Source organism: Xiphophorus couchianus, chromosome 3 (genome assembly GCF_001444195.1).
Source record: "Xiphophorus couchianus chromosome 3, X_couchianus-1.0, whole genome shotgun sequence".
Lineage (NCBI taxonomy): Eukaryota > Metazoa > Chordata > Actinopteri > Cyprinodontiformes > Poeciliidae > Xiphophorus > Xiphophorus couchianus.
Genome location: NC_040230.1, coordinates 15,305,848 through 15,332,380, shown reverse-complemented (window position 1 = coordinate 15,332,380; position 26,533 = coordinate 15,305,848). Strand labels below are relative to the sequence as shown.

Genomic DNA, 26,533 nt, shown 5'->3' with positions numbered 1-26,533 from the left:
TTTGCTTCATTTATCCCACTCCAATAATTAGTCTGTGACCTACGATGAAATTTGTGTGTTGTGTTTCCCAGCTGTGACAGAATCACAGGAAGTAATCGCAGCAACCCGAAGACAGAATGACAGCAGGGCAGGAAGGCACGGAGAAAAAAAAGCAAAGAGAGAAGGAGGCTGAGTGGATGTTAGGGGAAGACAAGCACTTGTGGGGGTCCCAGCTTCTAAATAATTCACGGGGAGACTAGCTGCACTCAGTGCAGGGGAGGAGCACTGTCAGGTCAGCTCATTCACTGCAGAGCGGAGGCGGGGAAAGGATGAGATTGTAAGAAGAGGGTTTGAAGATGAATCCATGGAAGAGTTTTCCTCTGTGCACATGTGTGTGAATATATTATGGGAATAATTGTGCATGGTGTGCTAGTTGTACATGCCTCTGCTCTGTGTGTGTGATGAAAATAGATATGATAAAGAAACAGGCTGCTTCTTGGTGGACCTTTTCTTAGTCACCACAGCAACTGCCTCCTCCCTCTATCTTGCTTTTTACTTTGTTTATTCATCCCTTAAGTCCTTCCCTTCGTTCCTCCAACACACTGTTGACTTCCTGTGTCTTCTCTGGCCGTTTTATGTCTGGCAAATTTGATGACATTTCACCCCCGGCCTCATTCTTTCAATATTACCTGACCATTAAGTCTCATTCTCAGCAGGAAGGCACAGAGAAAAAAAGCAAAGAGAGAAGAGTAGGTGTTAGGGGAAGACAAGCGCTTGTGGGGTCCTAGCATTTCTTCCTCCTGAATAATATTTAAAATTTTTCTACCTTTCTGTGTAAATTCTTTACATGTTACTTTGAATCAGAAGCCTTAGACAAGAGGAACAGGAAATGCGACAGTAATACTTGATCAAGCACAAAAAGGTGCATGTTGGTGAGATGGAAAAGGACACGTGGTTTTTCCAAAACCTTTTACAAAAAAATGAATAAATAAAAAATCAGAAAACAAAATTTATATTCACCCTCTTTAATTTAATACCCCTAAATAAAATCCAGTAAAATTTCTTCAGATATTCTATTTACCTAATCTGTAAATAGAGTCCCAACAGATTAAATAGAATAAATAATCTCAGTTCATGACAGAGGTTTGTTGAAGAACAGAAAACATTTTAAACTACTTTGACTGCTGAACTCACAGCGAGTCTCCAGCCAGTCTGACTGAGTTATTTTGTGAAGAATAATTGGAAAATGTTTTGTAGTTGTGCAAAACTAACGGAGAAATGCTGTGGTGGTTTCTAATAGGGGTGACATGGGCATCAGCATCTCATCAGAGGGCGACATGGGAGGTATAAAAGAAGTTTAAACTTAAACATAAAGCTTAAATATGTTATACAATATTTAGATTCATATAATATATATGGAAAACGCCTGTTTTCCATTCCAAGCCGATTAGAAAAAAGAAAGATCATTTATAGATGATAACATTTAAAAAGATATTTGGCCAAGGGCTGATATTAAAGTTGAAGCAGCCAGAAAAACAGGAAGGATGCCATCTAGTTTGACAAGGTCACTGGAAAGTCAATATTGGACATTCTGTTCGTGCCTGCGAGTGCTTAATATTATATGGAGATGAGTGAGCAAAGACGCTGGCATGGCTGGCTGATGTGGAGCTCTGAGGTGCATCCTCCCCTCCCTGCTGCTCCATGGTGCCCGGCGCCCCGCCCCCGCCTGTCCAGCGCGTCGCATCTCTAAGCGGCGTTCGGCGCGGTCAGCAGCAGCAGCACCCGCACCCCACAGCCCAGCGCACAGCTCACCTGGCTGCACCGAGAACACATTCCTGGTTTTTTAAATTCCCTCCCTGACAGGCGTGGAAGGAAAGGAGCAGATACCCCCGGAGAGACGTCACCATGTCAGGTAGAGAGTGAAGAGGAGGTTCGGAGCCGTGAGGAGGTGGGGGAACAACACTGCGGGGTGCGCTTGGAGTGGCCTCTCCATCCGGGTGAACACCTTTCCGGGCTCAAAGCGCGCACGATGATGCACCGCTGGCAGCTGCTGCCGCCGCGGCTGCTGCTGGCTTGCTTCGCCATTGTGGGAGGTGAGTACTTTCTCCATCCATTGCCTGCGTTCATCGATGCGCCTGTGCGACAATAATCACCTTGTCAAGCCATAAAAACCCTCGACGCTTTTGGCCATGATGGGGAATCCTGGAAGTAAAGATGGAGCGAGCCTAAAAATAAACAAACATGAGCGGTGTGATGTTGGAGAGGAGGCAGGTGGAGAAAACGACTCTTTCATTGCCGTGTCACCATCTTTCCTGTAACAGCAGCGAGCGCGATGATGTAGAGAAATAATCCTCACACTCCATATCTGAGCGCAATCCAGCAAATGCACACCATTGTGCCGTTTTGTTTGTTATATAATACGTTTTTACAGACTTATTATAATGAAAGTCGTGCTTTTTCATGTTTTTTTTTAAAGAAAGTAATTTTTTTTGTTTCTTTATATTTTGGAACAGCAGTTAAGCCTGTTGTGTTAAATACAATGTCTGTACTCTAAGTAGCAGATAATCTACATTTTTTCTATAAAAGATACTGGATCCAGCTGAAGCAGTGCACATGAATGTTAAAGGGAGTTTGAGTGAAAGAAATTGTGTCATCACTCACCTCTCTGTGTCTCTTTCCCTCTCACTCATTAACACTGAGGTCTTGATTTGAGTGGGTAGGTTAATGAGAGGCATGGAGCTAAAACAGCTTCCACACCCTGTCTGCCAAGGACAAATTACTTATCATTCATCCACTGGAAAATATGTCTTCCTCCTGGTTTTATGGAAGGCACGCTCTGGGTGCATACTCTCATCATGTACACCTGTTCAGGTGCTTGTTAGCACGTTGTGAATCCGTCAGTCACATGGGAGCAACTCAGACATGTGGATGTGGTTTGCTGAAACACCAGTTTGAGGAAGAAAGGGGATTGAGGCGACTTTCAATGTGGAGTCGGTGCCAGATTGGCTGAGTATTTCAGAATTTGCTCTGGGTTTTCACACTTAACATCCTCTATAGTTTATAGAGGACAGTATAAAGAGGAATAAAGGTCTAAAGAGGAAATATGTCGTTTAAATGACACCTACGTTCAGAGAAAATCAAGATAATGGAAACATATCGTTCCAGCTAAGCCATTCTCGTAGCACACGCGGTACCTTGAAGCAGCTGGGCTGTAGTGGCAGAAGACCACAGAATGGGACACAGAGATTGCAATTCACACAGACTGACTGCAAAAAATGTTGCCTGGTCTGTGTATCAGTTTCATCGTTGCATAATTTGGTGTAAACAGGATAAAATCATGGATCTATCCTGCCTTCCATCAACGGCTCAGACTGGTGGTGGAGTAATGGTGTGAAGAATATATTTTTGCACACTTTGAGCCTCTTGATAATAATTGAACATTGTTTAAACACTTCAGCTTACCTGAGTATGGCAGCTGATCATGTTCAGCCCGTTTTGACCACAGTGCATCCCTTTAACAAATGCACCACATAACAAAGCTCAAATCATTTCAGTTAAGTTTTGTGAGCATGACAGTGAGTTTACTGTACTCCCCAGATCTCAGCCCACTGGAGCATCTTTGGTAGATTCACATCACGGATGTGCAGGCTTTGCTTCCCAGGCATAAATTTTCTGCCTCTGTGTAACGTTGTCATGCCAATAGGGAACTGAAAGCTGCTAAAATAATTAAGGTTCTCTACAAGCAGAAGGGGGTCCAACCTGGTAAAAGCAAGGCGTACTGTAAAGGTGTAAAGTCAATACATTGGCTCATTACAAGACATCTTTTACACAATTGTCTGTAGTCTCAGTGTGTTTGTGGATGACATTTGCCCTTATTTCTCTCTGCTTACATCTGCTGTCTGCTCAAATGTTCCCCATCTGACATCAGCTGGCTGAATTACAATAGCCTCAGTAGAGACACAGCAGAGGACAGCTCAGATTGTCCATCCATCCATCCATCCATCCATCCATCCATCCATCCATCCATCCATCCATCCATCCATCCATCCATCCATCCATCCATCCATCCATCCACACAAACCTAAGTGTAATCTAGGATCTCCACGTCACCTAACAAGCATATTTTTGTAATGTGCAATAAGAGTAGCAGGAAGTGCATAACAAAAACCAATGAATGCTCAAGCATAACATTCAAACTTCACACAGACTGTGTGAAGACTCCCCATATGAGAGCCTTCACACAGAAAAGCTGCCATATGACACTCCTTCTTTCTCAGTGCATACACACAATGCCCAGGTTTATCCCAGTAAACTCAGATGTGATCACACATGTAACACAAGACCGTGTCTTTAAACAATGTGTTTACTGTCACACTTTTAATCGTTGGTGACTGATTTAAAAATACAACTATGCCAGTTAGGATGTAGACATTTTATTTCTATTCTAATGCAGCCCCTTCTGAACTTGTAAGTGAAGTAAGCATTAACTTAAGGCATGTCCTGGTTTTCATAATCAAATTTGGATAGTTTTGTTGTATTAACATAAAGATTTTAATAAAAATTCTGACAGTAAAATATTATTTATTAGATGTAGCTATTGTTGTCTTCATTTATATAAAAGAATAAAAAATGTAGGATAAACACCCACTACATTAGGTAACTGTTTTCAAATAAATGTGCTCATTGCACAGACTATAAGATTAGTCAGGCTGTCTGCTCACATGGTCAGACATGCTGCTCATAGCTTGCCAGCTATATTTTTAAAACAGTGTTATATGAATAACAATGTTTGCCAACACTCTTAGTTTCCAGTTTGTGGCTGTCCTTTCCTTAAGGCCAAGGAAGTGGTATTAGTTTTCTTTTAAACAGCTGACCGGCAGTGCACAGCAGTAGGTGCAGTAAGGGGAAAAAATTTGAAAGAGTGACTGGAAATAACTCCATCCACTCTGGCATCTCCATTAAAGGATTTCAATCCATACAAACATCTGACTGATTTTTTATTTATTTTTATTTTTACCATATTTGAAACTCGTGGTATGCTGTAATATACTGTAGATCCTCACACAAAGTTGATTTTTGGATGTTTAATTATTTAAATTATTAATTCATAGTAATAATTGTGATTCTTGTATGATAAACTTGAATAAATAATGGTGCTTACACAAACATTTAAAACAAAAATGTACAACATAATTTAATTGCTTTAATTAAATTTAATTGCAGAAAATCTGCTACCTAACTGATAGTGTGCAGCAACAGGTCAGAGTGGGCACAATTTAATATATCTGGTACTGTGGCTGTAGCATTGCAGATGCAATAATTTCATCAAAGATAAAACATAAAGACCTAAAACAAAACTGAGTCACAGTTTCTGACCAGCCCTGTTAAACACAGGGGCATTTGACCTGATGGAGAAAATGCAGCCATTGTGAAACTTCACTTGAAGGAGCCTGAGAAGCGCTGGGCTACTAATGAGTCATCTTGCCTTAAGGGAGAAAATCTGATTAGCAAAAGCCTCAGGGACCATTAACTTTGTCCACACACTAACGCTCAGACACATATTTGAATGATCATGCAATTAGACAGGCTCACAGTGTGAGCTTAGAATAACGCAGTTTATTTTTTCCCCACTACAAAGTGAGAAGATGCACATTCACTACAGATTTTTTTGGTTTCATCAATTAAGTGAAAAAGGTAGTCAAACCAATCTGGTCCTGTCTGAATAGTAATTTCCCACTAAATCTAAAACTAGTTGTACCAACCAGCAGTAATTCAATTACAAGCAGTGAAACTTTTACACCACAATGGGCGATTTGCGGCAGTCTCTTCTTTGAAAAAGTGTTTTAATTCAGCCACATTGAACTGAATGTGCTTCAGCTTTAGATCACAAGGCCAACTAAGCCAATTACAACTTAGGGTCAGGTTGATTTGGAACCTTTTTCCTTCCTAAATGAGTAAATGAAAAATGCAGTTTTTAACTTAAGTTTTCAAATTGTTCTTGTTTGACATTCAAATGTATTTGATCATCTGATAAATGCAAGTTTGACAAAAAAGGATCTTTTTCTCTGCCCTGTCGTTGTAAAACACAAACTCTGGGAGTGCAACTTAGATCAGTTGTTGTCTACGGAGGCCTTAGCGAAAGCAGTGACTGTGCGTGCAAGGATGCTCAAGGACATTTCAGCACCTGTCTCAGACACTGCAGAGACGATGCAGCCATCCGCTGGTGTGAGGAGGATGTCTCTTGTCATTTCCCCAGCAGGCCATGCATAATAAAAACAGTTGTGGTGCCGAGTTGACCTGATGCAGGAGTTACTGAGTGGGGAGCACAGTGTGAGGCTGTTTCTGTCGTCCTTATTTTCTGCTTTGTAACGCGGTAGGAAGTTTAGCTGCACATTCCTGCTTCATTGTTCAGGCTGTCTTGTCTGTGTCTCTTCTCCACTTGAACATGACACCCTTTGGTCCCTTTGTTCCCTAACAGCCTACCACTTTCTGCCGTTAGCTTGCTTATTTCGTCTGCCTTTATATTTCTGGAGGAAACAGCAGCTATAGGATCAGATTAGCCAGGAGGATTCACGATTAGAGAACGCTGTGAAAGTGCCCAAAAGGGGGTTGGATTTGTACCGGAGAATGTTAACGCTTGAATTCATGGCCCTGCAGATTATGAAAGCAAAGAAGGTTTACTAAAAAAAGAAGTAGGAAAGGCAGATTAGATATATTTGTAAGTTAGGAGCTTTACTTTTGACCTGGTCGGTGTATATTTAGGAAAATGAGGGCTCACACTGAGGCAAGATTTTTCCATCTTTTCTAGCTTCTTCTCGATGATTAATTGTAGCTACTGGCTCAGAGGATAAGATAAAAGAAACACAGAATAAAGCAGTTTCCAGAGAGCATGAGTTATTAAATAGGACTGACTGACTCCAAACTCTTAACTTGAATCATGTCCCGCACTTTGCCCCCTCTTGCTTTTCCTTTTCCCGCCTTCTTATGTACACACATCATCAGTCTCAGATTTATACGTATCCAAATGATAGCACATAATAATAGCTGCCAAGAGCGGCATAATAAGGGATGTATTTTATTGCAATCCTTGAAATAAGCCCTGCTGTTTGAAAGCTATAGGCCAATCATCAAACCGCTGAGCTTCTCTCACAAATAAAACACCGTACTAATGCACTCTGCACATGCAGCAAGATTTACAGGCCTTTTAGAGCAGACCTTTCAGCTTCAGATTCACCTTGTGTTGCTGCTGATGCAGTTTCAGGTGAAGCGGCGCACTTTGAATTTGTTCTGATTCATCCCAGTGATTCACAGCTGTAGCGTCGCTCAAACCGTGAACTTAATTACTTTCGTGAACAAACAGATCTGATGGCAAAGAAAGCCATTTTCTTGATGGAGTGTCTGGAGGAGGCCTTTTATTCTGTTAAAGTCTGATGAATGAAAGCGGCTCAGATGTGTGGTGGTATGCGTTGCTTACTAAATTGCAATAAAATGAGACTCCGTGTCTCTGTGAGTTTAATCCTATTGTATCACTAGAATATGGTGCAGGCTATAAGAAATGATGCTGTCTCATAGATCCAGGAGTATTTGTACCCCAAGCAGAAGAGCCAGTGGTTGATGACACATAACAGAAAAAGTACTTTATAATTGATAACTTTTTACTGGCATTGTAATCATTACTTGGCATTTGATGATTAACTGAATTTAAAGACGTTATTGGATTTTTCCTGACCTTAATGTAGCAAAGAGAAGCATAGGGTTGCCCCTCCCCTCCTTGTAGCTGCACACTACTGCTCAGCTGGCTGAAAGAAGGCTGTTTAATGTTTCGTTTGCTTTCAAATAAAACAGAATCACCGCCGATCACTCTTACTAAAGTAGTGCTTTTTAAAACTGCAGTCGGATAGTTGCGAGGGGTATGTCTGTTTAACAGCTGTGTGCAAGCTCTACCTGTGCAGATAGTCTGAAAGAGTAGAAAGAAAAAAGTGTAGTATTTAGTGAAAAAAAATGTCTGTTGCTTCTAAGTTTTAACTTAAATATTGGTGTCAAATTCAAAAATACCAAGAAATGAATATTTAATAATCATTAGTTTTGACTATTTTTGCACTTCATAAGGATAGGTGAACATAAAAAATAAAAGTTCTTATTTTAAACTCAGCTTGCAGAAGGCTGTCACACTGCTGAAACTTAGTACATTTGTAAATGCTTCTCAGGTTTGTTATTTTAAATTCTTAAAGTCTTAATAAAATGTAGCCCTTATACATTTGCATATTTACAGTTTTTATTCCCAAATTGTTTAAGGGTTCATGCTAAAATCTCCTCCCTATTCTGTTTTTATTTTCATGAAATCTTCATGAAAAGTTATTCACTACCAACTCATTGTAACAAGGGCTGGCTTAAGATGGCCTCATGAATGCAGCAATACAAGAGTTTGAACTGTTTATGCTTCTATAAAAAGGTAACTTCAGACTAAGTGGAAGGAAGTGCATTGAACCAACAGTCATCTATAGTAGTGTAGACGCAGTTATAGCTCAGGCTGTGCTCTTCCTGCCTGCGGAGTTTAGTAAGACCGTATAGCTTCTGCTTCCAGTTAGTCCAACATGGGATGACTTTGTTTCTGAGTGCTGTGATGTGGAAGCAAGATGGTGAATCAATATTAATATCTCTGTTCTCTGGCCACTACAGAGCCAAATTGGGTGTTGTCAGGCGATCAATCTCTTTTATTCATTTAAGAATAGTTCAGCTTCAAACATCTCAGCCAAAAAGCCTCTTTGGCAGTCCACAGAAAGGAACAAGAAACCGTTTTCCTCACTCAACCTTTTTTGTATGTACGAGTTGAATGTATAAATAGAGATTATCACTGTAAATAGTCTTTGATTCACTTTCTCAACACATTTCCCTTTGTTGTGTCTGTACAATCTGGTTTAGATCCAATCAAATGAATCCATCTCAACACAAAGATTAGTAAAACCCAGACTTACGTAGTCATGATGCAACCGTCTCGTCTGATTCACCGGATCTTTGAGGTAGGCGTCTGGGTTTGCACGCGCCCTCTGGTGTGTCACTTCCGTTGCTCCGCGCTCTGATGGGGAGCCCTGCTGAAAAATTCATCGTGCCACATTAAGTTTGCAATATTTGCACTTGAAAACAACCAGAATACAACTTGAGTGACGAGCAGCATTACAACCTCTCAGGGTCAGCGTTTTGCATGCAGACAGAGAGAGAGCAGAAGCTTTAATAAACACACGAGAAGAGCCGCATAGATAACATGATGGCGACCGGGTCAGAGCGTACAGACATTTTTTGCACCCTTGTTTCGTAGATAAAAGACTCTCTGTTTGGCTCTCGGTGCTGGAGCCATAAAATATTAGTCTAGACTCTCATCTTGAGCCCACGTGAAGCTTAAACCATGAAGTATCGAAGCTAAAAGTTAAATAACACTTCAAATGTAACCCAAGTAATTAAAATGGCACGATGTGAATGGAAAGTACGTCTTATCACCCCTTTAACAGTACATGGGCAAAATACATCAAAAAGCAGCATATCAGAAAAATGCTACAAAGCTATTTCTAAGGTTTCTAAGGTTCACTTTAGTGAACAACCGTGACATTAAGTATTTGGAAATATAAAAAAAACATGTAACAGTGGGAAACCTTCAGAGGAGTAGCCAGACTACCTAAATTACTCCAAGAGTGCAACGACCCACGCAGGCGTTCTTACACAGTCAGTGTTCATGATTGCCGAAAGAAAAGAGACTGACCAACAGGAATGACAACACAAGTCTCTTTCTTTTTGAAAGTGGAAAGAACAACATCAGTGGATATTGATGGAACTGTGAATTTTGCTCTATTGCTGAAAACCCTGAGAGATAATCCATAAACCATCGGTTTGTGACCTTGAGCTCAGTGTCATGCAGCAGGACATTGATTCACATCACACCAGCAAGTCCACATCCAAATGGCTCAAATAATTATAATAATAAAAAATAAACTTTGGAGTGGCCTGGTCAAAGTCTAGCCGTAAATCCGATTAGGATGTTGTGGCATGACCTTAAACAGACTATTCTTGTTCAAAAACACCTTTAATATAGCTGAATCAAAACAATTCTGCAAAGAAGAGGAGGCTAAAATTGAAAAATGCAAAAAATTACAAATGCTTCATGGCTGTTTTTGTTTAAGACATTTATTACATGTGGCCAGGTTGATGTGAATAGCTTTTCCCCCCTCCTGCAGTAAATAAACCTATTATTTAAAAACAAGATCTTATTCTCAAATTATCACATCTGATTGTAATTTGTTTGATGATCGGAACCATTAAAGTATCTCAAAAAAGTAAATCTATAAGGATGTAAATATTCATAACACTGTCCAAGCCATTTGGAGGAACAGTGAGAAAGCAGTTTTGTTTTGTACAGTAAGCCTTTTTATTTTAGAACAAAGTAAATTTATTCAGCACTTATTCTGGACTTTCAAGCAGGTTTTTCATCATTGGGTACATCTGCTTTTTTAAAAAAAAAAAAAAAACTCATCCTGCTGACTCTGGTGTTTCACCTCAACACTTTGAAACTGAACTGAGATTTAAACTTTGATCTTTATATTCTCCATCGCTAAAATCTATTTCAAACAAATTAAAGGTAGCATACAATAACAAACAGACATGTTTTTTTGTTCTTACTCCATGAAAATCTTTTTGCTGGCATTTTTCAAACTATTAGAATCACACACATCCTTCCATTATGTTCAACACAACACATGTTTTTCCCTGAAAAATATTAAATATGAATATAAATCTTACTGCTCCACATTGAGGACAACACTACCTTTAGCAAATATGAGCTTACTGAGATGTGAACCGCTCTGCTTCCATCTTTGTTTAAGTGAACTGCATTTGCTTCCTGTCTCTCATTCTTTTAAGTTATTGCCTTGAGCTTCTGGGAGTAATATACATAACTCATATAGTTCAGACACAGACAGTCATGCTTATTTCCCCCCTGATCATATGCAGACAAACAGGCTCATATAAAAGAGCCTAGCCGACATTCATGCACAATAAGCAACGTTAGTGCTACAAGCAGCTACTGACAGGAGCTGTATTGATGACAGTGGATCACTGAAGGAAGAGCTAATAAACGGACAGCGGCTGTCACTGACAGCAAGATGGAGATAGCATGAAGGGAAGGCAGGGAGGGAGACTATCAGCTCAGTGAGAGATCAAGAAGTGGGCTGACTCCAGTGATGGAAAGATTAGGGGTAAAAAAAAAACACTGTAGCGAGAGAAAGGAGAGAGGGAGGAGTTGCATGTTGGCGGAGAATGAAGAGAGTGGTCATTGATCTACAGACAGAGGCGATCATTCCTGCTTAGTGAACATAGGAGTACAGCAGGGGAGGGCAGGGTGACGATCTGGAGGTTTCAGTTTCTGTTTCTGTCTTTTAGTTCATTTAAGTTTATCTCAAGTTGTCCGTTTGCTCATTTGGTTTGCATGGTTAATTTGATCGCTGCTGTCTACTTTACATATTTTCATTTGTGTCTCTTATTTCCATGTGTTTTCTTCAGTTCTACGTCATGTAAAGTTTATTTATTTGATGTTTTGTTTTGGGGGTTTTTATCTGGTCAAAAGTCTTAATCTAACGTTTGTACATACACTCGTCATCCGAATGAGAAGTGTCTGATTTGACACAAATAATGTCTGATTTGATTTAAATTTGACTTGTGTGGCGAACAAAAAAGTAGTCAGTGTCTTACCTAAAGTCCACCGCAGTCAGACTAATTATTACCTCATTATTTTTGCATGAAAATGCTATTTACATACATTTACATGTCATTTTTTGATTAATAATTGATAGCCACTTGTAACAGCAGCAGATTCTAAATAAAACAAAGAGGATAAAGTAAGTTATACAACAATGAAAGCATTAAAATATGAAACATTGTGTGTTTTAATAACTATTTATGCAAAGGCCCTTCTAGGGATCATCATTGCAAATTTGCCAAGTCTGCTACATATAAAATGTATATACTTACCCCTACCAAATGAATGAAATGAGAAATAATAAAGCTAATAATAATAAACATCAAAAATAAAAGCATCCAACCCCAGAAGCCTTTGCAGATAGCATGTTGCCATCAGCACGATCCACTCTCAGTAATCTGGAAAAGAGCATGTGTGAATATGCTGAGTTCACAGCGAGCAGCCTGTGTTTATCTTTGATAGGAACGTGTGAGGTAATGTGCAGCGAGCAGATGCCAAACAGGCAGGGAATGAAAAAAGGACGGAATCACAGAGGAAGAAGGAAAGACACAACTGTTGTTTCTCCTATTCATTGTGTCCTGACTCAAAAAAACATAACAACCCTCATCATTTGTGAGCGTTTGTCTGACAGCTCTGTTTAAATTTGACCTCTCGCAGCTGCAGATGGAGGGATGGCAGACAGAAGGGAGGGATGGAGTGACAAAAATCCCAAAGCTAAACCAGAGTTGGCAGTTCGGGAGACGTTCACCACCGTACAGGAATAGATGGAGACAGAGTCGAGGCAACTAGGAGAGCGATAGAGACAGTCAGACCGGTTGACTCATTCTTATGATGTCAGATCTTGTAAGAAGTCTCCACCGAGCCGTGCCGACACGCTCGAGCTGGCAGCGATCCGTAACGCCATGCTAAAATCTTTGCTCTCTCAGTGAACATGTGCAGCCACGAAGCTCCGAATGCTGGCAGCGAGAGCATGGGCTAAACAGAGAAACTCGGCAGCACAGCTGATTTTCTGCTCCGCGTGCTTGTAACATATTCCAGCATGAGAAATATCTTGGAAAAGGAAAACGCTGAGAGACACACAGATGGGTGCAGCTTTCTTTGATGACGATGGCGTGCTCTCATTGCAGTTGGCCTCGGGGCAGACACAGAGGAGCGGCTGGTGGAGCATCTCCTAAACCCGGCACATTACAACAAGCTGATCCGACCCGCCACTAATGGCTCTGAGCTGGTTACCGTGCAGCTGATGGTGTCGTTGGCCCAACTCATCAGTGTGGTGAGTATCAGTGTGACTTTGTCTCAGTGTGTCCTACGTTTTGTAGAGTTACATGCACAGGTTGTGTTTCATTTCCTTGGGGAAATGAAACACAAGTAATCTACTTAATGTGGGAAGAAGAAGGGAAACACTGCTTTTGTCACTTTTTTCTGACAAAGATTGATAATCATGCACATATTGTCAGGACTGAAACCAAGCAGTGCTGATGATACATGACTAAATGAAAGCTTTTCCTTATACACAAAACCCTGAAAAGTGTGGTGTACATTTTTGTTTAACCTCAGGGCCTTCTAACAGATCAGATTGTGTCAGGTTTTCTTTAAAAATTTCTCTGTATTTAGCTTCATCCATCTTCCCATGAGCTCACCTGTCCCCACACCAGAATGCAGCCACCGCCATGTCTCAATGTGAGGAAGGTGAAGGCCTTTCTAATCCTTAACATACTGTACAGAGTTAGACCCAGATGTTTTTTGAGTAAAAACTGCACAGAGTTGTCTAAAAGCATAAACATGCGAGGATACAGGTGTGCAAAATCTTGAGTCATCTTAATTTCTTGACAGCTGAACTCTAACGCTTTTAAAATGGTCTTGATTAAGTTTTCTTGAGACTTTTTTTTTATCTCCAAACTTTTGGTGCTTCTAGCACTCAGACTTAAGAATTTTACTCAAGTGGCATAATGCATCTCTTAGGTCATCTGCTGGTTCTTTGCTTTTTTGTAGCGAGAGGTCTGCTAAATATGCTATAATGAATCTAACATAATTATTCAAGCTCCTCGTGTATTCTTTTCCCCTAAATTGAAAGCATATGATTCAGAAAGTTTGGGAAACTGTTAAACAAAAACAACTTAAAAGATTACAAAAATGTCTGGCTCACTGGAGGAAAACCTAAAAAAAAACACCTTTGCACACAATTTGAAAAGCTCCCTCAATCACAGAAGGATGACAATGGGTTCATTGTTTAAATGTGATTTTGTGTTGTCTTTCAGCATGAAAGAGAGCAGGTGATGACCACCAATGTCTGGCTGACACAGGTGAGACTTCACACGCCTCATCACATCCAGCCACCTCACCAAACATGGGACATGCAAATAAAGCCTCATCGTGAGATTAGCAGTAAAAACAACAAAGGCAAACAAGTTATTTGAGATTTTAAACTGTGAAGAACTTGATTGCTACTGAATATGGTGCAAAGTAACAATGATTAAACCTTTCTCTATAATGAGACTCAGTCATCTTACCCATACAGCATAGTGCAGTGGAGCCAGGTTGCTCTAGATATATAATGTTAGTTCTTTCAATAAATTAAGTCATCATTTGAGAAACAAAATACTTCTTAACTGTACGTTTACAAATGAAGTGATAGATGCTGTAGAACGCTACGTCATGTATTCGTCTGTGCAGTCCATCCTGATCCACTTTGTGTGTCGCAAAGTGGATCTGCTCTCCACCCAGCAGTCCACAGTGGAAGGTTTTGCGTGCCATCTGTGTTCGCTCTGCTGAGGATAAAGTAAATTTAACTTGGGTGCAGAGCTCTGTGAAAATTTGTTTGCAGTTACTTTCAGACAGACATGCTGGGGGGTTTGTTTATGTACACCGATCAGGAAAGTTCTGATTGTAGCACTATTTTTTTAAATACTGCTAGTAGGATGAATAAACTACGACTCTGTAGAACAGAGCAGATCAAACAATTTCAAAGTTTTTTTTTATTTTCATTTGAAATGTGTAAATTCGGTGTGTGTTCATATTATATGATTGCTAAAATCTGCATCAATATCAAAATAACATTAACAAAACATTATTTTTGCAGCAATCTGAAGAATTTTTGGCTTTTTTGTTTTAATAAACGAAACTAGATCAGGGATGCGTATGTCCAGTCATGGAGAGCGTCTACCCTACAACTTTTAGATGCATTACTCCTCGAACACATCTGAGTCAAATCACAGCAGCAGCTCTGCAGAGGCCTAGCAACAAGCCAGTCATTTGATTCAGGTGTGTTGGAGAAGGGATTCACCTAAAAGCTGCAGGACAGTTGTTTTCCTGGACTTGGTCACCTCCGAATTAGAGGAGGATGCTGAGGATAGATGATTCGTTGTGACTCAAATCAAGAAAGTATATTCTGTTGTGTTGAAAGCACTTTCATATCAAGGAGAAAAAAACATCCCGTGGTTCCTACATTTCAGTTTGTGCTCTCTGCCTCATAGTGAGAGACACACACACACACACAAACTCTTGCAACCTGAGCAGGCGCAGATTTATGACTGGTAGCCAAGCGTAGAATGACTATGAGGGCTTGATACATTTCTCACCATCAGAAAGTCGGAAAGCCGAGGACAGCCATACTGAGCCCAAACAAACTAATGATTATAGTGTTTCACGGCTGCTGCAGACAGTATAGCATGGACCAAAGCTCGGTGTCGTAGCGACTGCCTAGGTTTCAGTGTGGGGACATCAATAACTGCACAACAGAGAATAGTCTTTTACATAGTCTAACAAAGAGGATAGGTTTGCTGATATTCACTCAAACATCAATTTAAATATATTTTAACATGAAAATTGGTAAGGCGTGTACAAACCAGGGCGTATGCACATTTTTCCAACGACTTGTAAGAAATGAAAAGCAAATTCTCTGTTCCCTGCTGTCTTCTTGCTGCTGTGTGATTAGCAAATGAGTGACTAAGCATGTTGTTTCCGTTGGCCCTCAGGAGTGGCAGGACTATCGGCTGACTTGGGTCCCCGAGGAGTTCGATGGAATGTTGAAGGTCAGGCTGCCCTCAAAACACATCTGGCTTCCTGACGTGGTCCTCTACAACAAGTGAGTCACCCTCTCATGCTCTCGGCCTCACTTAGAAAAGATAAACTGACACATGAATGCCCTGCAAGATACCCAGTGAAGACATGTGGATTTCCTTTTCCTGACCATGTTCCAAGCCGGTTCTCTGGTCAGGGTCATGCAGCCGCTATCATGAGATTCTTAACGTAAAAGCGGCAATTAAATAGTAATTTTAAGCGGGTGATACATGGAAGCTCGCAACACATGACTGAATATGTCAACTAGAATCTGCTCTTGTTGCTCATGCTACCATACTGCTCCACCACCGCAGACATGTCTGAAAGATTTAATCATCTTCACTGCACACTGACTTCCTGTGGAGGAACAAACATGCAGCAGATGTCACATACAATCATGTGAAAGTATTCACACTCCTCAAAACGTTGCACATATTGTCAGGTTGTAATAAGTTTCAGAAAAGAAGGCTTAACATTCGGGCCCCTTTTCGGTGTTACCCCTAAATAAAGTTCAATGCACCCGATTGCCTTCAGAGTCCATCTCTGTGTAGTTCAGTCTCAGCCTACATACGGCTGTTCTGTGAAGTTTGATAGACAGCATAGTTGAACAAACAAGTGAGGATGACCCTGGAGAGGTCAACAAGGTATTTTTTTCTAAGGCTCTGTATCGTCTAATATTTACCTTAAGCTGCAGCTGTGCTGTAAAGGCTTTCATAAAGCCAGAACATATTAAAGTGTACAAAGACACTTGAAGAGTACATACATTCTCAGATCTTATGAGTGAACACTGTATTTTTGTGTTTTTATAATATATTGATTAAACATGTTCAATTGTGGCTATATCTCAGAGTAATCTACTTAATGTGGGAAGAAGAAGGGAAACACTGCTTTTGTCACTTTTTTTGGACAAAGATTGATAATCATGCATATTGATAATCATGCATATTGATGTGCAGTGCATCAGAGCTGCATTGCTGTGGATGAAACTAACCTCATCAGATTTCATTCATCATCAAAACCATGCGCCTGAAGAGGGTTTGCTTGCGTGTCTGAAGACATTTAGGATGTCGCAGACGGCTTGTCTCAGTGTAGTGGAAACTCCGTGTCAGCCTATGGTTTGCAAATCAGCTCATCAGAGAACAGTGATCTGTGTGACCTGCTCTTCTTTCGTTACTGTAGTGATGATTAAAAGATCACTGACCCACCTCACTCTGGATAAAGTGATCCTGATAATCCTGTGTACCCCAGGCCAGCATGCTAATCCCCAATTCTCAGCTGCTGTCGCTATCTTGAGCAAAGGGATTATTTCATTGTATAACAGCATCAGAGATATTGTTTGCAAATTCAGAATTATTTTTGAGTTAGCACTCTTGACAGAACAGGAAAATAACTACTGGTTACTTTTCTTGCGTCATATTTATCCCCAAATCTGAGTTTAAATGTTTTTAGGTCACTCCAAACTAAAGAGTTTGTCTTAAGCAGATCTTTTTAAATCCATCCATCAATGAACTTTGTTTCCTGTCTGAACCATCTATTCATTTAATACCTGTATCCTTTTCTTTAAGTACCCAGGCACTTGTGTGAAATGTATTCACACTAAAAAAAATATTTTCCATTTTCAGCTGAGAGTGTTTCTCTATATTTATTATGTATTTTGCTTTAAAATTAGAAATATGTTGCTCTTCATAAAGAACACGGCCCATCAGTTCACTTAAAAATGATGAAAATGTTATTCTTTTGAAGTGGAGGAGTCATGTGGAGCAATTATGAGTAGACAACAGCTGGTATAATGTTGTCTATAACATTTATTAACTTAAGATTTTTATGCATACAATATATGGAGTGAGAATAGTGTTGGCAGTTAAATCTGAGACAAGATAACCAGTGTAAATATAAAAGCTACCCAAACCCACTTGTAACTGAATTGTCTTCTCTCCCATAGTGCTGACGGGGTCTATGAGGTATCCTTCTACTCTAACGCGGTGGTGTCCTATGATGGCAGCATCTTCTGGTTGCCTCCAGCCATCTACAAATCAGCCTGCAAGATTGAGGTGAAGCACTTCCCTTTCGACCAGCAGAACTGCACGCTGAGGTTTCGTTCCTGGACCTACGACCGCACAGAAATAGATCTTGTGCTTCGCGCCGACGTGGCCAGCATGGATGACTTCACGCCCAGCGGAGAATGGGACATCATTGCCCTGCCGGGTCGACGAAACGAGAACCCGGCTGACCCCACCTACGTGGACATCACATACGACTTCATCATTCGCAGGAAGCCGCTATTTTACACCATCAACCTCATCATACCTTGTGTGCTCATCACTTCACTGGCCATCCTGGTCTTCTACTTGCCATCCGACTGCGGAGAGAAGATGACGCTGTGCATCTCCGTGCTGCTCGCGCTCACCGTCTTCCTGCTGCTGATCTCCAAGATCGTCCCACCAACTTCACTGGACGTTCCTCTGGTGGGGAAGTACTTGATGTTCACCATGGTTCTGGTCACTTTTTCCATAGTTACCAGTGTGTGTGTGCTCAACGTCCACCACCGCTCACCCACCACACACACCATGCCTCCCTGGGTTAAACTGGTGTTCCTCAACAAGCTTCCCGCCCTGCTCTTCATGCGACAGCCGAGGAACAGCAGCGAGCGCCAGCGGCTACGCCAGCGAAGGCGAGCACAGGAGCAGAAGGAGGGCGGGCGCAGCGGGGAGCCAGCGGCCCTGATGGTTGGCCTCGGGCTTGGTGGCGGTGGTGGAAGCGGAGGGGGGACCTCATCGTCTGTTTTTGGGAAGGACGACGGGGACCCTTGCACGTGCTACGTGAACCGGGCGTCCGTCAAACAGTTTGGAGGGGAACTGGTGGGTGCCGGAGGGGGATCAATGGATGGTCTGAACAGAGTGAGTCAGAGTCGGGAGGGCAGTTCTGGAAACCTGCCCCGGGGGAAGCAGGCAGCTGGAGGTCCGGCTTTGACTCAGGCCTTGCTGGCTCAAGCCTGTCCAGGATTTGATGAGGCAGTGGAAGGAGTTCGCTTCATCGCCAACCACATGAAGAGCGAAGATGACGATCAGAGTGTAAGTATTACATTGTCATACCTGTTTTCCACATCCTTTTGAATATAAATGGGCATGGGATTTTTCAGTTTCAAGTATTGTCTTTGTTTCTTTTACTTTTTCTTTTTATTTAAAACATCACTGTTTTAACCCCTCCTAAAAATTGCATCAGACCAGTATTGCACTTCAAATTCTTGTTTGTGAGAGGACTACACAGTAAAGTGTTGCTTTGCCCAATCCCGATCCGTAGCAGTCAGTCAGCTGTGTAAAATGGTTAAAAGCAATAGATAGACTATTCACAACCTTAATACCAGAGAAGCATCACCCGTCAAAATATTGCAGTTTCCGAACATTAAAAGACTGTGTTGGTAAGAAACGTTAAAACAATAGCCTGTGTGTCATTAACACACTGTGGGGAAAATGATACTCCCTGAGCTTTTTCACATTTTTTATGCTATAACCACAAAACATCAATTTCTGCTGTTATGATTTTGTAATATAGAACCAAACAGTGACTAGTTGTTGAGTGGTAAGACGTTTACAACCACAATGTGGTTATTTTTTTACACATAAAAATCAGAAATGTTTGAGACCTGGTTATGGTTTTCCTCCATAACCTCCAAGATGCAACCATCTTTCACTGCAGAGTCTTTCAATGTGTCTACCAGCATCTAGAGACTGAAATCTAAGTCAGATTGTCAAGGTTGTAGGCAGTAAAAATGGGATTGTCATGGAATTAATCATTTGAGGAAGGTAAGAAAAATACTTACAAAAGGTAAAACAGCAATCCTATGGGATAACATGGAGATAATAGAAGTGCAGTGGAAGGATTCTGTGGAGAATAAAGGAAACCAGGGTGCAGATATATACTGAGGAAGTGAAGTCAGTGGCAAAGAAGCAGAGGGATGAATCAGAGGCAAATGAAGGCAGCTGGAGAACTAAGAGATGTGAAGCTGCTGGACAGAGGAGCAAGATATCAGGGAGACGGAAAGACGAAATATGAACCAAGCAGAGAGAAAGACAAGGGGAGAAGAGACCTGAAACCAATATAGACAGTAAACAAAGAAGAAGACTAATCTAAAGTAACAACTCCAAAGCACAAATGCTGAAAAACAATGAAGGAGCATAAGGGATAAATTAAAACATATCAGCAACCTGCTGTGTTGGTGTCCAGGATCTCTCACATCGCTGGCATCCTAAAGTGGCCCATGCCTCATCAATACAGTTTTAGCATGATTATCATTTTCATCCCAACATAAACAGGAGGTTCCTAATCTGCTCAATAATTCATGAATATTTCATAAAACCTGTAGAAGAGACTACTGAAGTTAAATATTTCATTATATCATTTGTTCAAATGAATAAAATCTTTATTCTTTATGTTCAGCTTTAAGAACCTGTAGCTTTGCTGTCTCTCTTGCCTCCTGAGTAAGCTGATTTTCGGATAAGCTGCTTCTTGGTGCCATGCAAATTTCCTCCGGCTAATTGCTTTGCCAACACATGGCCTGTGATGACAGTTTTTGCCGTTGCTGTCAGCTCGCCTGAGTGTTACTCTGATTTAACTCCTCGTGGCTGTGTGTGGATCGGCTTAGCAGTGAGTCATTGTCTTTTATCCAAGTACATTACCAGCCATTATGGTTTCCCGAGCTGCTCAGATGAGTGCCATATCATGTTGTGTGGCTGCTCAGCTCCGTCATTTAACTCTGCCTTCTGAAAATGCATGGGTTGCTGGAACAGACCAGCAGCAGAGCAGACAGATCTGATGATGCAGCCGTAGCCCAGCGACTATCCAGCGCAGTATGTAATAATAGCAGCAGCATGACGTGTGCATAAAGAAGTGGGAAAAAGCTGAGGCACTGAGATGGAGGAGTGAGGGTGTAGTGTTTTTAAAAAAAAATTTTTTACTGCTTTTTACCTGGAAACATAGAAAAGAATACAGGAGTTTACAATTTGTTCTGATTCGGTCCATCACAAACATTGGTTTTTTTTCTGTAGCCATGAAAACTGAGTTCAAATCCTTCCTCTCTTGGCCCAGTGTGTAATTTTTCAGTTTCCCTTCCCCCACTTCGCTTTTCCTCTCTCCTTTGCTCCCCTCCTCAAGTTATCATCGCAGGGTTCAAATGTCAGCACCCTCTCTGTGTCCTCCATCTCCTGGGTCTCTTACCTTCCTCTCCTCCTCGACTCGAGTCGAACCTCATCAGAGCTGTGTGCCAGAAAGAGTCTCAACTCACATTAACCACTCACCTCCATTAACCCTGCGCCTGACTGCAGGAAGGGGAGCCGATAGACAGAGACGACAGAATGCTGGATTCTGTTTTTTTACTTAGTGTTAATAGACAATCTTTTGCAAATTAAACACAGCAACAAAGCAACATCCCACATCAGGAGCAGTAAATACATTCCCTAACAGATAAAGTGGCTCCATAAAGCCTTCTTGCCTCTCAAACCTTGTCTGATTTTTAACACGCACAAATGTAAATTTATTTAATAAATGACTAATGTTTTCATATACAAAATGAATCAGTATTGGGGTTTTCTTTTTTAGCTCAATTTCTAAATTTGTCAAAGTTGTACAAACAAAAAAACCCAGCATCTTCTGTAGAAAGGTGCTAGTTGAGTGAGTCCTTCCCATATTTATAGAACACAAAGAGAAAAAAATGATCACTCTTTACAATTGAAACTCATAATTTGCAGCTAAACTGATATGGCTTTTAAAAAGCCTTGTACAATTCATGTCATTTTGTCGGAGACATTATATTCTGACGTTGCATAAAAAACACAGACGAACTGCCACAGACTCCAAATCTAAACTAGCTGATCACTATAGAGAGCCACAGCTCAGGAGGGGAAATCTATGAGAATATTTACTAATCGTTTGTACCTGGATTTTATGAAAGAGCGCCAAGAACCAATAATAGGTAAGAATCCCCGCTTGCAGTTTCCCACAAGCCATCTAAGATACATGGCAAATGTGAAAAAAAATGAGAAACTAAACTGAAACTCACAAAAAAAAAAATGTGTGGAGAAAAATCTAACACCTCAAATCACCTTGAACACACCATTCCCATGGTGAATCACGGTGCAGGTAGTTTCATGCTATTGTGATGCATTTCTTTGGGAAGGATGTCAGAGGCTGCGGAAGACTGGGAGGGAGGTTCCACTTCCAGCAGGCATTAACCCCAAACACACAACTGGAGCGACGACGGAGAGGTTTAGATCAGAGCATGTTTAGATGATTAAATTCAATTGGGAATCCGTGGTCAGACTTGAAAACTGCTGTGCAGAGGCTCTCGCCAACCCATCTGTCTGAGCTTGCGCTGTTTTAGAAAGAATAATGTGCAAAGATTTTACTCTCCAGATGAGCAAAGCTGGTAGAGACAATAAAAAAACACTGGCTGCTGTAATTGTAGCAAGAGGTTCTACAAAATACTACTTCATAAAGGGTAATACAAAGCATGACCTGGTCTTTTCCTTTGTGCATCATTGTGGATTGCTCTGTCATATAAACTAATACATTCAAGTGTGTGTTATAATATGACAAAATGTAAAAAGTTGAAAGGTTATGAATACTTTTGCAATTAAAATTTCAGATTTGCATTTTAGAAAGGTCAAACATTTCCTCTGGCTTTTGCCAAAGGCTGTTGAGCTGGCTGTCACATTTATCATCCTGTTCTTAAAGCCAGCAGATAAACCCAGAGGGGATTTCAGTGTGAAGAAATGTAATAGAAGTGGGAAAAGCGAAAGGAAAAAGTCAAAAAAGAAATGAGTGAAGTCGCTTTCCGTACAGTGTAAAGGTCACAGAGTAAAATATGGAGCACTTATGTAATGGATCAAATTGCAATGTGGTAGGTGAGTATATAAAAGTTGAAGATGTGAAAGATATGTCAGGAAAAGAATCCCAGGCCTCTAGACAAGTTGTCATTTTGGAAGGTTCCTACACAATCTGTAGAAGTCAAAAAAGGGAAATATTTATATTTAGGGATTTCACTGTAAATGTTTTGTCCTCCTTCCTCTTTATTTATTTATTTATTCATTTATTTATTTATTTATTTTATCTTCCTTTCTTAGTTCTTTCTTTCTTGTTTTCTTTGCTTTTTCTATTTCTCTATGCTGCAAATTTAGATTGAACACTAATATTTTATTTTTTGATGTAAACAAAGTTACTGAAAACTGAAAATTATAGCACATGTTGCTCTATATATGCAACACATTTATCTTCTCACTCTACAATGCTGACATTAATCTTTCTGTTTGCCCCACTCCTCACACCTTCTCATGCTCCGTCCCCCTTCCCATCTGATCCACAGGTGAGCGAGGACTGGAAGTATGTTGCTATGGTGATCGATCGCCTCTTTCTCTGGATCTTTGTGTTTGTTTGCGTGTTCGGCACGATGGGCATGTTTATGCAGCCCCTTTTCCAGAATTACACAGTGAAAACCATCAACACGCCAGGCTGATTGTTTCCGCCAACAGACAGCGCCCCTGACCAATCAGAACAGCAGGACAAATGACAGAGGTGTGGTGGTGTGTGAATGCGCGTGGGGGTGCGTGTGCGTGTGTGGGGGTGTACTTTGGGGCAGTTGGGGATCTTAGTTTTATCGTGTCTATGGAACTGGAATCAAAAATGCTGCTGAAGAGCTATCCCGTCCATTAACTTTATAATAACATTTTTGCAACAAACAACCATTTTTCTTGTATGAGGATAAAGTAAAAGACAGTGACACACTTTTTCCTGCATTTTTTTGTTGTTGTTGGAGAATTAAAACAGACTGACCGCCCCTCTCCAGTGTAAAGATTCACCCTTGTTCCTGTCCTCAGCCTTTCAGGGAGTGAGGACGCTGATTTTCTCCTTGTTGCACCCAGCCAGACAACACCGACTGCTTCACAGCAACGCCGCCACAGATGAGACTCCATGGTAGTGTTGGCTGACACTGAGCATCAGAGAGGGAAGGAAGGTTCAAGTTGAGTGTCTTGCTTTTTTTTTTTTCTTTTTTCCCAAGAAATCCATTTTTTTTTTCTTTTTTCCCAAGAAATCCATAATGTCAGTGAACCGATTCAGTATTTTTCATCATAGCGTAGCGGCTTGCCACAAGCATATTGCATCGAGTAAATAATATTTCTATATATCAGTTCATGCAAAGGTTTGTTGATGATGGAGAGATTTCAGTGTGTTGTATGATTGTATAGCTATAAAAGGAATGTGATTTAAACTACTGCACAGCCTGCGTCCTGCATGCTAACACTAGACGTGTAAGACCTGCAGATTAAAGGGAAACATAAAGGAGATGCATATACTGAAAGGAAAACAAGGGGGCAATATTACTGAAAAGTCATGCATGGACATTTTTTGGGGTGTTTTTTTTTTTGGTTTTTTTTGCTTATAGTGTTGCAGATTGCCGTACCAGAGGGCGCAGCTGCAGACGAGTCCTGAGAAGTGGATTAAACTGAGCCAAAATGTTGCAACAGAACGGTAAACGTTCTGGACACTGGAATGTGATTTCTATTTTTAACCGAGGAGGCACTCGGTTGTGCAAACAGTTATGTGTAAATTGAATTATCGATAAACTGATGGAGGTATTTTCAAAGGCTTTGGGATAATTATGTCTGTTAACATGGTTTCACACCTGTTTACTTCATGTTGTTGCCCTAATCAGACTGAGGTAGTGTGTTTTAGCTCCTCCGTCCTCATTAGAAATGCACCAAGAAAACAAAAATTGGCTGGTGACCTGAATCAGTCAAACCAGCCTGAAACCAGACAGACACTTCAAAATCCAGATATTTTTCCAGTTCAGGACACACGCCACATCTGGAGGTACCCAAAGCTACATAAATATTGCATCATTAAGGCACTTAAAATTATAGTCAGAGGAAGCACAGATATGTGAGAAGGTATTTTGAATAAACAGGCTTGTCCCTGACATCTGGAGAAGGTTAATTCAGGCAGTCAGAGAGCAACAGTTTCACCAGAGAGCAGGAATGCTGAACGTATTTGGAAATCTCAGATTAAGGAGATAGATTCTCTAAGGAATACATGCTAATTTTGCTGGTTTTGTAATGCAAGCGTGCTAATTGTTACCATAGCATTCTTAAGATAGTTTAAAATCTGAATTCATTAATATTTCTGTTTTTAAAATGACAGTAAAACCTTGTTGGTGACACAATTAGTCATTTTGATCAGATTTGATCCTGCTGGATTCTTGGTGCAATAAACAAAAAAAAAAGATTTGCGTTTGATACGCCAGTTCATTTATTACCAGACAAGGTCATATTAATTTCAGGTTGTCTTTCATCTTACATTATTTCCTAAATACAAATCACTGCACCATAGCGTTATCTCATGAGGAAGATTAAATTGCAAAAGATTTCCAGTGCCATTTGGTCATCCTTTGATAGTGTTGTTCCTAAGGAGAAATCAGAGTCAACTTCAAGATTTCTAAAAGTGGAAAATCAGAATCGCCGCATGATTCTGACAGGTGCATCTCTAATCCTCTTGCTCAACGCCTGAACTTTAATGTGTAAATGTGAACACCCTTCTGTATTGTCACCTCTAAGGGTTGCAGCATAAAGAATATGTGTCTTCCAACCCCTTCTTCAATTAGTCTCTGCCAAATTCCAGCCCCTTATATTTGCTCTTCCAAACTCACAAATGTCTGGAAGTTAGTCTTAGTATTTCCAGAATCTTATCGGGATCTTCGACAGTCATGGTAGACGCAAAAGGACCTTTGCAATCACATGTGCAATTAAAATCTTAATAAATAAAGAAGGAGCTCAAGAGGTTCAACTGTCTTTGTAAGTGGAAAATGCCTAAACAATTGAGTGGAAACCGGAAAAGAGCAAGGACTTCCAATGTTTCACTTTAAAGGAAAAGGACTAAAACACACAAATAAATGCTATTTCATCCCTGTTATTGTCATTGTCTGTGAGTTTCTCCAGATTTCTACAGTCATGTGCCCAGGTCTGCAGCTTCACTCGCTGGGAGCCGTCTCCCTCTCTGCCTCTCGACGATGGGATCACCCGTGGGGATCCCTGGCAGATCTCATACAAGTGTGAAAAGCCTTTCAGAGACCCATGAATACTGTTGGCTGCATGGCTCTGCACAGAGAAAGTACCGCTGCCCACTCTCTGTTTGCTCCCCTCGACCTTTTCGCTCTCCTTCCTTTTTCCACTCACTTCCTCTCTGATGATTATGCTCCACCATCCTTCACCTTTCCCCCATTCCTGACTCTGAAATCTGCTCACCTTAACCGTTCCAATAAAGGTTGTAGGTTCAGATTAATCGTCTGTGGCTCTTGTCGTCGTCCTTCACTCTTACACATGTACACAAAGCTTTCGTGTGTTGCTAATCAGTTCATTTCAGTTTTTCATTGCTCTTACACCACTGGATTAGGAAAGAAGCATCTCCTGGCTTTCAAGTTTGGAAACTTGCAGCAACCTTTTTGCAAACAAACATGCTTTCTTTCAGGAAGCTTTAATCATATGTGGGAAGTGGTAGGCTGAATCTGGCACATTGACAGGATATATCTATATTCATTATTGCACACTCTCGCTTTAAACCAATAAATACACACACGAGCCTTTCTACTATTTTAATGAACCCTCAAACCACTGTAAGTGATAACACCATAATAATAACAGTAATAATTTACACTTTATTGGTACTGTATTAACATTTTCTAAATCTCAGTGCTAAAATGATTTCAAA

General features: G+C 40.7%; 1 protein-coding gene across 1 annotated transcript; it reads left to right on the top strand.

Annotated features, from left to right (window-relative positions):
- Positions 1–1,010: 1,010 nt before the first annotated feature.
- chrnb2 (cholinergic receptor, nicotinic, beta 2) lies at positions 1,011–26,108 on the top strand. Its single transcript, XM_028012387.1, has 6 exons — positions 1,011–2,072; positions 12,850–12,995; positions 13,981–14,025; positions 15,697–15,806; positions 17,724–18,852; positions 23,139–26,108. The coding sequence occupies exons 1-6, from the start codon at positions 2,009–2,011 to the stop codon at positions 23,286–23,288; spliced, it is 1,644 nt and encodes a 547-aa protein (XP_027868188.1). The 5' UTR covers positions 1,011–2,008; the 3' UTR covers positions 23,289–26,108.
- The last annotated feature ends 425 nt before the right edge of the window (positions 26,109–26,533 follow it).